The 14,707-nt window shown below is 36.8% G+C and overlaps 2 protein-coding genes across 2 annotated transcripts; one reads left to right on the top strand and one right to left on the bottom strand.

Annotated features, from left to right (window-relative positions):
• The first annotated feature begins 274 nt into the window (after positions 1-274).
• Positions 275-1,333, top strand: LOC114562692 (5-hydroxytryptamine receptor 4). Its single transcript, XM_028589273.1, has one exon. It carries the CDS (start codon positions 275-277, stop codon positions 1,331-1,333), a length of 1,059 nt encoding a protein of 352 aa, XP_028445074.1.
• A 4,597-nt stretch (positions 1,334-5,930) lies between these two features.
• Positions 5,931-14,412, bottom strand: adra1d (adrenoceptor alpha 1D). The gene is made up of 2 exons (XM_028565771.1): positions 13,378-14,412; positions 5,931-6,481 (listed from the first exon to the last, which is right to left on the bottom strand). Exons 1-2 carry the CDS (start codon positions 14,333-14,335, stop codon positions 5,931-5,933), a joined length of 1,509 nt encoding a protein of 502 aa, XP_028421572.1. The 5' UTR covers positions 14,336-14,412.
• Between the last annotated feature and the right edge of the window lie 295 nt (positions 14,413-14,707).

The raw sequence follows: 14,707 nt of genomic DNA on the forward strand, positions 1-14,707 counted from the left end.
GAAAAAAACATCTGGTTTTGCTCTCCACACTAATCAAAGAGATGGCATTTTAAATAAAGCAACTACAGCAGAACAAGGGCTTTTCAGGCCCACAGAGTTTTGTGATTCCTATGTCAAACTGAAGTTTACAGCTGAGAGATTACCTAACTCACAGTTAATGTACCATAGAGGAGTGTAGGCAAACTTCTATGAAAGGCCTCACTTACTAAAAGTCATTCTAAAACACTCATTACTTACATCTGTATCTGTGTGTTTTGACAGGCTTGATTTGACCATGGATAACAGCAGTTTGGGATTACTCGGAGATGCTAACACATCTCTTCAGATTGAACTTCAATCCTGTACTACATTGAGAAACCAGGTCTCTCGCATTTCACTGTATGCCTTCCTCTCTGTTGGCATCGTCTGCACAGTGGTGGGCAACTTCCTGGTGGTCTTGTCCATCGCCTACTTCAAGCAGCTGCAGTCACCCACAAACTCCTTTGTCATGTCCCTGGCAGTGGCTGACTGCCTTGTTGGCCTGATAGTGATGCCATATAGTATGATTCGGACCGTGGAGGGATGCTGGTACTTTGGTGTCCTTTTTTGTAAGCTACACTCTAGCCTAGATGTCATGCTCTGCACTGCCTCTATATTTCATCTCAGCTGCATTGCCTTTGACCGCTACTACGCTGTCTGCAATCCGCTTGTTTACTCTTTAAAAATGTCCCGCAGTCGGGTAGCTCTCCTTATTGTTGTATGTTGGGCTGTTCCCATGCTCATTTCCTTTGGCCCCATAATGCTAGATCTCCATGTTGCCGGTGTAGACATCCTGCTACCTAAAGATGTATGCGTGTTCTTGGTCAATCGCATTTATGCTGTCATGGCTTCCATGGTAGCATTTTATTTGCCGATGGCTGTCATGCTAATAGCCTACTGGAAGATCTTCAAAGCTGCCAAACGTCAGGCCAGGCAGATCAGCGCTATGGAAAGCCAGATGGCTGCTGGAGTGGGCAAAGACTCAAGCAAGAAACAAAGACACCGAAACACTATGAAGAGGGAAAGAAAGGCAGCAAAAACATTGGGGATAATTATGGGAGTTTTCCTAATCTTTTGGATGCCCTTCTTTACAGTCAACATTGTGGATCCGTTCATAGAATACAGCACGGAGGTGGTTGTATGGGATATATTTTTGTGGCTAGGATATATCAACTCATCTCTAAATCCCTTCCTGTATGGTTTCTTCAACCGTTCCTTCCGTAGGGCATTCCTAATGTTCATTGGCTGCAGGGTATGCCTGCCTGGATCCTCCCCTGGGATGGAGCTGTCGCACACTAAGGAAAGAGGCAAATGAACGTGCAGATCAACCATGAAATAAAGATAGTATCTGTATATTTTTTTGTAGCCATGTAAAGCTCAATTAACAGTAAGTGCTGCATTTTTGTGAATCAATGGCACTATTCAGAGTGCTCCAACCACCTTTTTTTTGTCAACCACCTTATTTTTGGAAGAATTATAATTATAAGATAAGAAATATTAGTGATGTGGGACTGCCTTCAACCATGATGTATGAAATCAGCTTCATTGATTCCATGTAAAAGTAGTGTGTTTTGTGGCACAAAATGTTTGATTTTGTAACAGAAAAAAGTCTGGTTTGACTCTGTCACAAAAGATTTTTCAGTTCCACTTTTCAGTAAATTTACTTTGGATTAGGCCGACAAGTTTGACCATGTGTTGCTCGATATTAGAAGAAAATTCAACCAGAAAGTGGTCAAGAACTGCAGGAAGGATTTGACAAGATGGCCATCTATCTGCTAGTAGCCATGTATGCCTATATTAAGTCTATGTTAGCATACTGATGGCTCTATCTTGAAGTAGAATCATTCATGTGTATAGAGTTACAATCACAACTGTGGTATGTTCAAATTATTTCCCTGAAAAAAAAAATTCAATATTAATTAGAGATGCTTCGAACAGATCCAAGAAGATGGCAGAACAGATAGGGCTTAGAAATTGCTACAGCTGGGGAAAAAAACCTATTTTTCAATCTACATACTAGTGAGAAAGGAGGATCAAAGTATATAAGTCTATCTAAACCACAGATAACAATTCTTGAGACCTTCACAAAAGGGCAAAGGTTTGGAAGATGTGCAAGATGTTTTGAAGAGGCCACACCAAAGGGGTTCATGAAGCTTCACTAGATGACACAGCAGTGATTTACATTTCAGGTAAAAATCTTGTTGATACTTATAATTCTGCTCTTCCATAGCACTTTGACTCAATCCAAACCTAAGTTGATGTGTTAAAGTTGACAGAAATGTATTATAAATGTCATTATCACCACCTAACCTAGCTGTATCTCAAAGGTTGATAATCATTTATGTACATATAAAAAAAGGTTTTATTATTGATTGTTTTTTTAATGTCTCTGTGCCATTACTAAAAAGAGGTATCGCATAATTTGCAACTTTTGCAGAAGAGCGGCTTCGAGAAACCACAGAGGTCAAGCTGAAGACAGAAGTGTCAGGTCTTCAGACAATAAAAAACATCCTCCTGCAGATACGAGTATAGGTGCACGTTTGAAGGCAAGTGTTTAAGATACTGCCTGAGACTGCCCTAGGTGCGTTTTGCAAGTTAAGGAGGAGCAGTAATGGTTGTGGTTATTAGCTACAGCTTTGGGCAGGGCCAATAAGCTAAATTTAAATTCTATGAATGACAGGTTCCTTAAATTAAAATCAAAGGCTTTCTTACACCCAATCAAATATACATAAAATCAACTTGATCCACCCATCTGGCAAATTACTAGTTATATACAAGGATAAATCAAAACCATATTAAATACAGTACCAATTGCCCTGTAAATAGCATCTCTATCGTTCAAGCAACTTGTAAACAGCTGCTGTTATGAGCTGAAATGTTGCATGTTTGAAAAATTAGCAGTGCAGCAGTTTTTATCTTGTGTATTTCGGTGTTGATATAGAATTTTACAGTTTGAAAACAACTCTTGCGCTAATAAACTATTGAATATCTCAAAATTAAAATATAGATACTTGGCCCCCTTTAATGTAAATTATTTCATATTGTATTTATTTCTGTCATATAATATTATGATGGCTTACATCTTCATAAGAATGGAATTTATATTAAGGAGTAAAACATTCTGCAAATTTGAAATGTTATGTTATGTCACTCTAATTTTACTAATTTAATATTAAATGTAATTTAATTTGTTTGTGGTGACATTGACTTACACAAACAGCATAAAGATTTAGTATGAACTAGATTTTTATGTGTGCTATTAAATCGAAGATAAGATGAGGTATGATGGGCAGAAGACAAATGATTAGTACTTTGTAGCAGGATTATCATACTATTATATCCTGTACAGCACCTTGAACCACCTCTGTGTATGAAACGTGCTTTATAAATAAAACTGTCCCCTTTTTGCCTCACTATTGTGATTGTTGTAGTAAACCGTGGTCATTGTGAAATCATAAGGCAGGAATACTTTTTAAAACATACTTGCTAGATGTAGTCATTGGGTAAAAATAGGAATATGAAATGAGGTTGCGTTTTGATTGTTCTTATGAAATATCACTGTCTAAGACAGGAGAGACTGAATTCAACAGTCACAGAACAGTTTTACCACAGCAAAAATAACAAAGTAATATGAGACCTCAAGCTGTTGAGTACTGGATAATTGACGGTGTGTGTGTGTGTGTGTGTGTGTGTGCTCTCAGCGTGCTTTTGTTATTACACTTAAAAAAAGAAAATACACTAGGCCTACTCCACCTTCATTTATAAAGACACCATAGCATATATGTGTTATTTATTCTGCAATGAACATTTAACATTTAGTTTGAATTTGAAAAGTTTGCTGGGAAATGACCACAATGTGTTTGTACTAAATGATACTAGAAACATGAACCAAATGTGTCCCATTTCAGAAAATTTCACTTGCAACATTTTGCTCTTCTAATCTTTACTGCAAAGCATGGGTTATGTTATGAAATAATGATGGACAATGCACCCTGCATGATGCCACAAAAGGCTTTAAATCCATGATTGAACATTTAATAAATTAGGATTTGATCTTGCACAAACTATGAATTCATTCATATGCACAACTGATAAAATGTAAATTTATATAAAAAATAGGTATTCAACATTTGTCAGGATATTTTGAAGACAGTTTGGTGTAGGGCTAATACATATATATACCTATAAGAGTTTTGCTTCACATTATGGTACATGAGAGAAAGACCAACATTATTGGTACAATGGAATAACATAGGTCTACTATACACCAAATCACACACACACTGCTATATTGGTGGGATGCTGTGCAGTGCTTGTAAATAAGTGTTATTGTCAGCAGTTAGTATGTTTTTGTCTACTTAGTGTTTCAGTTCTTTATGGGGTGTCCATTGATAAAAACTCTTCTGTTTGTTTTTATCACTTTTTTATCTTCATGGAGATTTTTTTATGGCTTGTGTTTTGAATGATTACAAAAATATAAGTACAAATTGCAATACATTCTCACCAATGACAGTAAAATACGGACACTTGGTCATTGCCTTAGGCGTTCAGCTGTTTGACTTTCCCCTAAAAACATTTAAGTAAGCTCTTGGTGGAAAGAGACTAATAACAGGAAGCAATTGAGATGTATTAGTCTTAACAGAGTCTCTCCCTCTGTTTCTCTACATTGCCTGCAGCTCCAGCCCTATGTGAATGTGATTGTCACTCTCTTTGTATTCCTAAAGTCTTTATTTACATTTGTTAGTCAGTATTCCCACTAACCTGTTTACATTGGGATACACACATGCAGATCATATTTCATTGTTATTTTGTCTAAAAACATATGTTTTGCTTCCCAAAAGCATAAGTCTGAAGATGCAGGAAGGGAAAACAACCAAAACAATTGTGACATCTACTGGATGGGGCAGATTTGTTTTGTTTTTAAAAATCATAAATCAAACTACAGTAAACAGTAAAGAGTCAATGGTTCAACTGTTTTTTTCTCCTTTTTATTTCTCTTTTCATCTTACATAAACAAACATAACATCATAAAATACCAAAATACATGTTCATTTCACATTAGGACTCACTTGGCAATGCAAATTACAGTTAGGCACAAGTAGACACGTGGGTTTTTATTTAAACAAGTGTACATATCAATTCCAAGTTAGCTTATAAATCCAACAATTAGAATAAATACTGTGCAGCATCTTTATTCTTAGCTGGCTTCTTATTTTTAACAATGCTTTGTCCAAATAAAAAATGCAAGATGACATATCATGATTTATTCTGACATATTACATTTGATTTAATCCAGACATTCTAGCAACATAAACAATTATTATTAATTATTAGCACTTATAACTCTTATTTCGCTCTATTAGTTTTCAAAATCTTAGTTCTTTGTTTAAAATCAGCTGAATATCAAACAAAGCAGTCACCAGTCATCACATAGTGTCAGCCAGCTAATAGTTGAAGACAGAGACACTGTCCGGTATAGATTTTAAAGAAATAAGCAGTAATAATGAGGCTTAAGTTAAATGTCTTGTTGAAAGTGAGTACGCCTGTCAACTGTGGCCTGTGTAATGTTGATGCACAGTGCTTCCAAGTGACAGCAGACAAAGTAAATCCAAGGACTTTGCTACTTCTGTGTCCACTTCAAAAAAGTGGCTTCAAGCAGCTCACAAGATGTTTCATCTAAATAAACATGATGGGAATGAGGCTTTGAGATAAAAGTTGAAGTCCTGTTTGTGCTGTTATCAAGCCATCATTCTCCATCCATAGCTTTAATCAAGCTTCGATTCTCAGATGTTTTGTGAACATACAATGATGTCCTATCATAGTCTTTCTTGCATGTTGGTCCAAATATGCCCCTTTGAAAAAAAAAAAAAAAAAAAAGATTCTCTGGTGGCCCTCTAAATATTAGTCTCTTTCTAAATGTCAGTCTCTTTCAGGCCATAGCAGTCTGCCAGATCATAGAACTGATAACTGCTCTGCTCACAGGAGTTGTAAATCCCCATAGAGACAGTGTCTACTATATCAATCCTACCCACTGCAGGTGTGGTCCCTTTTCCTGGCCCTCCCTTGATTTTATTTGACAGATTGTTCACTTTCTCTTTGAGCTGGAAGGAAGATTTTTGCAGTGGTGGAAATAGACTCCATTTCTTGAAACCTAGCGAGCGCCCTTTCCCCTTGTGTAACAAAGAGCTGCCACAGGATTCGCGCACAGCATAGCCATGCTTACAGTCTTCTCTCTGCTGCCTTGTCATTCCCTTGACAGCTGTCCGCCACCTCTGGTCATAGAAGCGACGCAGGATCCTCTTTCTCTGGTGACACTGGCACCTGAGGAGCCGAGTGAACGCCCGCTGGAACTCTTTGCTGGAGCAGGGGTAGATCATTGGGTTGATGCAGCTGTTAAAGTAGCCCAGCCAGAAGACCACCTTGAACACTGTTTCAGGTGGCTTCAGTGCCGGAAAGAATGCACCTAGAAGGAAATGGAGCCATCAGAAAGATTTGTGAGTAAATGCACAATACAAGTACAGTATACTGTTTTTATTTTCTCATTAAAAATCCAAGAACATTTTCACAAATTATATTTCAAAATCAAGAGCAGTTGAAGCAAAATATAGCTACAGTAAGATCATTTCTACTATCTTTTGTATATACTAAATGCTAAATGTCAGATCAGGATTTTTGGCAATACTATGCTGTATGCCATTTCGTTAATCTGGACTTTAATCAGTTTACATATTAAAATAAATACCTAATTGCAATAATTGGATCTTAACAAATCAATTTGACAATTAGTCTGTTTTGAGTTTTGCTATCAGTTAGTCTATGTCAAATGCTTTATGTTTTTGAGGAATAGGAAAGCATTGTTGAAGTGAACCTGAATCTGAAACAAACGCATTAAGCGTATGTAGAGGTCTACTATGCAGTGGTGGAAGTATTCAGATCCTTTACTTAAGTACTAATACCACACTGTAAAAATACTCTGTTACAAGTAAAAGTGAATTTAACATGTTACTTAAGTAAAGGTATGTAAGTATCATCAGGAAAATGTACTTAAAGTATTAAAAGTTAAAGTACTCAATGCAGAAAAATCCTCACATTTCAGAAACTGGAAACAGTTCTGTCAATCAACTAAATGTTTAATCCTCTAATCATATCAGCTGTAAGTGTAGGCCGTTATATTGTTGGGTAGTTTAATTTATAATAAAACATCAGATTTTATAAACTGCATGTATTTTGTGCACCAATCTTAATTTTTTAAAGTAACTAGTAACTAAAGCTGTCAGATTAATGTAGTGGAGTAAAAAGTGCAATATTTATCTCTGAAAAGTAACGGAGTAGAAGTAGAAAGTGGCATGGAAAGAAAAGACTGAAGTAAAGTACAGGTACCTCAAATGTGTACTTAAGTACAGTACTTGAGTGAACGTACTTCGTTACATTCCACCACTGCTCCTATGCTTATGCTACATATACTTCATTTGTAGGGTATTCACAGCATTATTTGTGTGATGATTTATTGTTCAGCAGTAGCTGTTTGGTTGTGATTAATAATGGGAACAGAGGGGGTACTAACATTGTGTTATTAATGGAGACAGATCTTTGAAGAGCATGCTTTGACCAAGTGCCCCAATGTATACAACTATTTTTATGATGCTTTTGCTTGAGTAGAATTTGTGACGATAAGACGGTGTGTTATTAGTGCTAAGTACTTAAATTAAATCTTGAGTTATATAAATTGAATATATATAATAGAATATACATTTTGTCTTGTGAGGTGTTTGAATGAGTCAGCACAGATACATTGTAGCAGTACCTGATTCTATTTGTAATGCATTACACTGCCTTGGCTTGGTTTATTCAAACCATGTCTTTGTCATTAGTGTCGGTATGACGGGAAACCCGGCAATGGACAATTTTAAATATTCCCGGTATCAACTTTCTTTGGGATGATGGAGCATTAAATTATTGAACAGGTAAGACTTTTTCTAGGACATTAATTGCCTAAAGGCATTTCATTATTTTATTTTTTTTTTGGATTGTGGCCGTTTAATGTTCTTTCATGTAATATTACAGAATGGTAATTTACTATTAATTAGAACATAAATGTTAGCGTTAAAAGGTCACTTTTCTTTCTGCTTACTATCAACCCAAGCCCTAGCTGATTTGCTCATTTTGTCTCTTGCTGTTGCAATTTTGGTATGATATGCAATTACATGCTGTTTTTAATGGAAGGTTGCCTTTTCCTATTGCTTTCTAGTTGTTCTTGTCTCCCCCGGCTTGGATTTGACACAATTGTTTACCCTGGATACGGAGGCAACATGCAACAGTGCTAATGTCAAGTCTGCACTGCTGGCGCCCAGAAGTCCGTTTTCATATCAATTCTGTTAGTACAATGTGGGAATATACGAAATGGCTTGTATGTGATTTTCAAAGTAATGGTTTCATGCTGTCAACTACCAACAACATACTGTGCACTTGACTATACCATTAACTCTGAGACAAAACTTTATAATAAAAAAAGAGTTCTCACTCTTACTTGTAACCTTTTCTGCAGCATGTTAGCAACGGTATTTTGAGTGTATAGTATCTGCTTTATGGCTCTTTCTGTTAAAAGACACTTCTGTAAACCTGTTCTGGCTCAACATGGTAAAAGATTAAGATGAATAAAGTGATTAGAGGAAGTATTGGCCTCTATTGATTCTTCTCACTGAAATGACATCACCTTAAAGGCAGACAGCAAGTGATGAACCACTCTGACGCACTACCACAACACCATTAGTATCAACAAGTAATATATTTTTGGTGTTTTATAGCCTTTTAGATAACAGTATCATTTAAGTCTGATGTTCGCAAGACAATTATTATTTTATATCTTTTCTGAGGCTGTGATTTTTTTTAAAGTTCACACTGGCTCATATCGTAGTACATAAATGAATCAAGGAGTCTGGGGATCTGTCCACTTTCTCAGACAAAATGTTTTTACGTGTCTTTTGTGTGAGCAGACAGAATCCTGATCAGTACAGTTACAGAGCTTAGGGAATTATGTCCTTGACATTTAATGTTCTGTGTGAAGATCAACATTTGAAGGCTTTTTAAAACTCAACCTCAACATACCAAAGCCAAGCCATAGTTCACCGATTACTTGCATAACCACTGGTATGCATTTATAGTAAACCATGTTAACCAAATGACATATTGTAAAGCTCATAGTAGCCATAGTGTTACTTACATTACCAGAAAACGTATTACAGCAGAAATGAGATTATTCTTAATGATATTCTATAAGTTGGTTATTGTCAACAAATTCCATAAAAAGACCAAAACCAACAATGAATTTCTGCCCCAAGCACATTTGTTCCTACTGAAGACATAAATCTTCAAAAACTGAGCATGAATATATACTTTCATTATTTTTAAAAGCTAAACCATTCCCTAAAACAAAACTAAAACTATTACAAAAAGAGAGAAAAAAAAAGAGAAAGCATCACACCGATTCTAGCATCCCTGCATTGGCTACCTATTAAATACAGGACTGATTTTAAGATTCTTTTATTTGTTTTTAAAGCCATTCATGGTCAGGCTCCCCAGTATATTTCAGAACTCCTCAGCCCCTACTCCAAATCCAGACCACTTAGATCCTTGAATCAATTATTTTTAACTGTTCCTCAATCGAGGTTAGTGGGTAAGGGAGATCGTGCCTTGTCTGTGGCAGCTCCAAAGCTTTGGAATAGTCTCCCACTTTGTCTCAGATGTCCCCCCTCCATTGATAGTTTTAAAACACATCTCAAGACATATTTGTTCTCAATGGTCTTTGGTTGCTCTTAGAGGTTTTTGCATTTTAACAACATATTGTGTGACTCCTTTTGCTTTGATTTTAATTGTTGTGCTGTGCACTTCAATTTGTACAGTACTTTGGTCAACTTTGGTTGTTTTAAACGCGCTATATAAATAAACTTGTCTTGACTTGACTACAAAACTAAACTAAAACTTCAGTGCCAATGTGCATCATAATAAAAGAGCAACAGTACGGCTCACTGATGTGTTTTTAATAGTTTTTGGACAACAACTTAGGTCTCTGGCACAAATAAATAAACTATATCACACTTTGGCTACACAGGCTACAATACCTTAGTCAAATCAATTAATTGTTGGTTTTGGTCTTTTCAAGGGATTTGTTGACAATTAAAAAATATAGACCAGACTTATCTTTTAAAGAGAGAAAGCCTTGAGTTATTGATGAAGTATAATACACACACAGACACAAATGTAAATTGTATGGGTTGAATACAACATAAAACTTAAGCTTATAATTTGAATCCATCTAAGCATACTAGCTGCAGTAAGATTTTAAGATTAAGTAGAATTTATTATGATATTGATAAATTTTTCTTATGGACAATACTACTTTAGACCAAGTGTATTGTTTTATTATTCTTAAATATAGAACACACAACATGCCTTTAAAACAAAGAAAGTCAACTATAAACCATGCCTTTATAATGGTTGAATTTATGTCAGCAACTAATAATGGAAAACATCACAATTATACACATTGTTCAATAATTCATACTAAAAAGTTAACTGTGAAAATTAAATATGAAAGGCTATTGCTCTTCATTCCATAAGTTTCTAGTATTCATGGGTCTGGTGCACTAATATAAGCAAATTGTGTTGGCTCTCTCTGGAGCTTAACTCAGACTACTCTGTCTAGATTTGCATCATCACAGAGAAAGAGCCTGATTGGCACAAGAGGTGCTAAAAGTACATGTCTGAGTCACAGACAAAAGTTACTCATTAATGATGGGTTTCAACAATGTGCCGACATCAATCTGTCTGACTGACTAAGTATGGGTGAGCAGGAGATCATTTCCTGCATCATTCAGAAAGAAATTTCTGTACGCCCAGAAATCTGTAGCCTTGGCCTTATCCCGGAGGCATTATCCCTTAGAACATATGAAAACAAACTGGTCAACCTCTGCTTGCTACACGCAAGATGTCTACAGTGGAAAAATGTTTGTTGTCCATCTGTAATCCTATGCATTAATAAACTATCCTCATGTATAGCGATTGAAAGGATTACATATGCCATTAATCACAAAAGCCATATTTTCCATAAAATATGGGATTCATTCATTCCTTTTTTGGAATCAAGACCTAGTAACCTATGTCCTTAAAGATCACAATAACAAGTGAGACTGTACCCTTATGTATAAGTTTTTGTTGTTTGTGTTTTTGGTTTGTTTTAGTGTTTTTTTGTTACTTTTATTGTAAACCAGTATTATTACTATTACTATTATTGTTTTTTCTATTAACAGATGGCTCAAGTTTGTGTGTGGGTTGTTGGCAGGTGGGCAAGAAACGTACTGTATCTTTTTGATGTATTTGAATACATATGTTGAAAGACTGTTGGTTGTTTAAAATCAATAAAAAAATAAGGATAGAACAAAAAACAAAAATAAAAAGTATGGGTGAGCAGGGCTAGGTTATGATTATTTCAGACTCGTCAATCAGTCATTTAGGAAACAAACAGCAACCCGCCATAAGTGAATCCATAAAACATGTTAACACTGTATTGACTTTGTGTTTAAACTAATTCCTTCGGGGAAGTCAAAGATCAGGGTCGGATTGCAGAGCAGCATGTCTGAGGGGATTCTGAAGGACAGATGGTTTCTGGCAAGAATGTTAAATTAGGGAGATAAGATTTATGAAATGTATGCTAAAATATCTGAGATGTATGAGGTGTTAGCAATCACATCACATCCATTAAGATACTGCAGATGATGATGTATTGATTTGTACAATGAAACCCATTCTTGTCTTTACTCATTTTCACAAGAGGAGGAGTATCTAGCTTGGACTTCTGGATACAAATAAACCTGCCCTTTTCACTCCCATTGAGTAGGTAAAGTGATTAGCAGGTCTCATTTCCTTGCTTGCACCCTCTCTCTGTCCCTGCAGGCTTTGCTGTAATAATTTCATTCAATAAATCTGGAGGTGCAGCAAGAATGAGAATGCTGTAAGTGCTATAGTTGATAAAATACACACAATCAACTACTGTACGTGAAATATATGCTAAATTAAAATGTATGAGGCCACCAACTGTGTGTGTGTGTGTGTGTGTGTGTGTGTGTGTGTGTGTGTGTGTGTGTGTGTGTGTGTGTGTGTGTGGAACTGTGTGGGTGTGTGTGTGTGTGTGTGTGTATGTGTGTTGTGAATACTATTACTTTCTGTTAGTGCAGCTGTGTATATGCATGAAACATTCTTTAGTTTGATTTATATATCATCCATAAAGACTTGCATTGGTCGTCCCCACTAAATGGTCCTTTCTCATCTTGTGATTATCCATGTTTCATCCTGTCAGTAATGTGGTCTTACATTTTTTTCCTAGAATCAACACTTACTTTTAGTCTTCAGTTTAAATAATTTCAATACATACAAGTAAAATTGAATGTTATAATTTAGCTGTGAACTTTCCCCGCTACACATGTAGCTAGGTCATGAAACAAAACTCTTAACAAACAAATATTTGTATGTCATTTTTTTTTATGTGATTATGTGAGTAAAATAGGTAGCCTGTGGGAAATACTTGGAGTGGGCAGCTGTGATGAGTGCAATATGCATGCAATAAATTTAGTTTTAGAGTGCTCATCATTAGTGAATAATGTCAGTTATTTTGACTGCTCTTTTAAAAATTTGATATTAGCCATCTGAAAAAGATAGTCTCCCAGAAAAATGAAAGGCATGAAAACAAGTCGCATTAATGGTCACGTTGCAGTAGACCTTTTCTAACCAAAACAACAATTTTGATAAATTCCTGGCATGGTTCTTAAAATAAACAGACTGAAATCCATGATGCTATTTTCTCATTTCTGTTATATGCCCAAATCTTACTGTACATGTTTTTGTAGTTGATGTTGTACATTTTCTTAAACTGTAGTATTGGTTTAATACTGGCAGCCAGTAGCCTAGCTATGCTGTTGTGTATAGAAATCTACGTGGTTCTCAGGAGGAGCTGCAGGCTGAAAAAGTTGAATTACTTGAAGTTGAAGTGACGCAATTAAATCCATTACTCTCATCAACATTCATTAGGCAGAACACATCTCATATCACTGCAAACGATTTACCATATTATCAGTCCAGGTGATGAATCATAAATTCAAATACGTTACGAAAAACCATTTAATGTGTAAGGAATTTCAATGTGTTCGTTTGATGTCCGTAAGAATAACACATCTGACAGGGTGCACATAGGCCTATATGAAACTATAAAATTCCTTTTCTGTACACCTTATGTTGGAAAGTGCAAATGGACGCACTGGGGCACATTTTTATGCTGGACCAACAGACATATAACGTTATAAGACATACCCATCGGTAGAAAGAAGAAAAAAGGCAGCCAACACAAGATGAACATCCCCACTACGATGGCGAGGGTTTTAGCAGCCTTTTTCTCTCTGGAGAACTTCATCAGCCGCACTGACAGCGAACTCCGAAACGGATGGTTTTTGGTGCTTTTTGAGCAGGTCGGGCGCGCGTCTTCCAGCACGCTGCGACAGTGTATCCGGAGGACCACTTCCATCGACTTATTTCTCTCTCGTTTGACGCCCGCTTCTAGGCTCTTAGTAGTCCTGCGGGCAACCACATAGACCCGAAAATACATGATGAGAATGACCATGAGCGGGAGGTAGAAAGAGAAAAGAGAGGAGAAGAGCGCGTAGCCCGGCTCCTCTGTGATTCTGCAGATTCTGTCGTCCACCGGCGGCGGTTCCTTCCATCCCAGGAGCGGTCCGACAGAGATGACCGTGGATGATACCCAAACTAGCACTAAAATAGCTACTGCCTTCTTCTCTGTCATAATAGTTGGGTATTTTAAGCAGTGTTTAACACCTATGTACCGGTCGATGGAGATGACGCAGAGGCTGAGGATGGATGCAGTGCAGCAGAGCACATCCACCGCTGCCCAGATGTTACAGAAAACCCGGCCAAACACCCAGCATCCCAGAACCTCCAGAGATGCAGAGAAAGGCAGCACAATAATGCTCAACAGCAGGTCTGCCATGGCTAAGTTGACAATGAAGAAGTTTGTGACAGTCTGCAAATGTCTATTGCATACCACAGACAGAATGACCAAAATGTTCCCAACAATTGCCACCGAAATAAAAACGGCGAGAAAGATCCCAACCCCGACAACTTGTGAGTCCATTGTGAAGTACTGGCACGTTGTGATGCTGTCGTTTGGAAATATTTGGTCCACAACAGATCCATTGAAAGCTTCAGCAAAATAGATCCCATAGTTGCTTTCGTTCCTCAGGTTAGAGTCTGTCATTTTGAAACGCCATAAAGAGAACTTTAGAGTAAGTTTCCTGGAGAAAGCAGTGTGTCGGGCATTGTTTTCAGTCTCTCTTTGCAGCCAAGAGGTCGCCCTCCGAGTCAAGCAAATACTATTTTAAAAATAAAAATAACAAAGAAAAGTCCATATAGGCAAATGCATGCATGATTGTGAAGCTGTTCGCCAAAAAAAAAAAAAAAAAAAAAATCTCACTCAAAAAACAATTGAGGTTTAGATTCTGGAGGAAGTAAAATTATCATTTGGATACAATACAAATAAGAACAAAAAAACAACAATAATAAATACATGTAGCTGCAGTTCCACGCATTTCTTCCTTGCGATGGTTTTGCACTAGTGGCAACAACTCCG

The sequence above is a fragment of the Perca flavescens genome, chromosome 2, assembly GCF_004354835.1.
Source record: "Perca flavescens isolate YP-PL-M2 chromosome 2, PFLA_1.0, whole genome shotgun sequence".
Taxonomy (NCBI): Eukaryota; Metazoa; Chordata; class Actinopteri; order Perciformes; family Percidae; genus Perca; species Perca flavescens.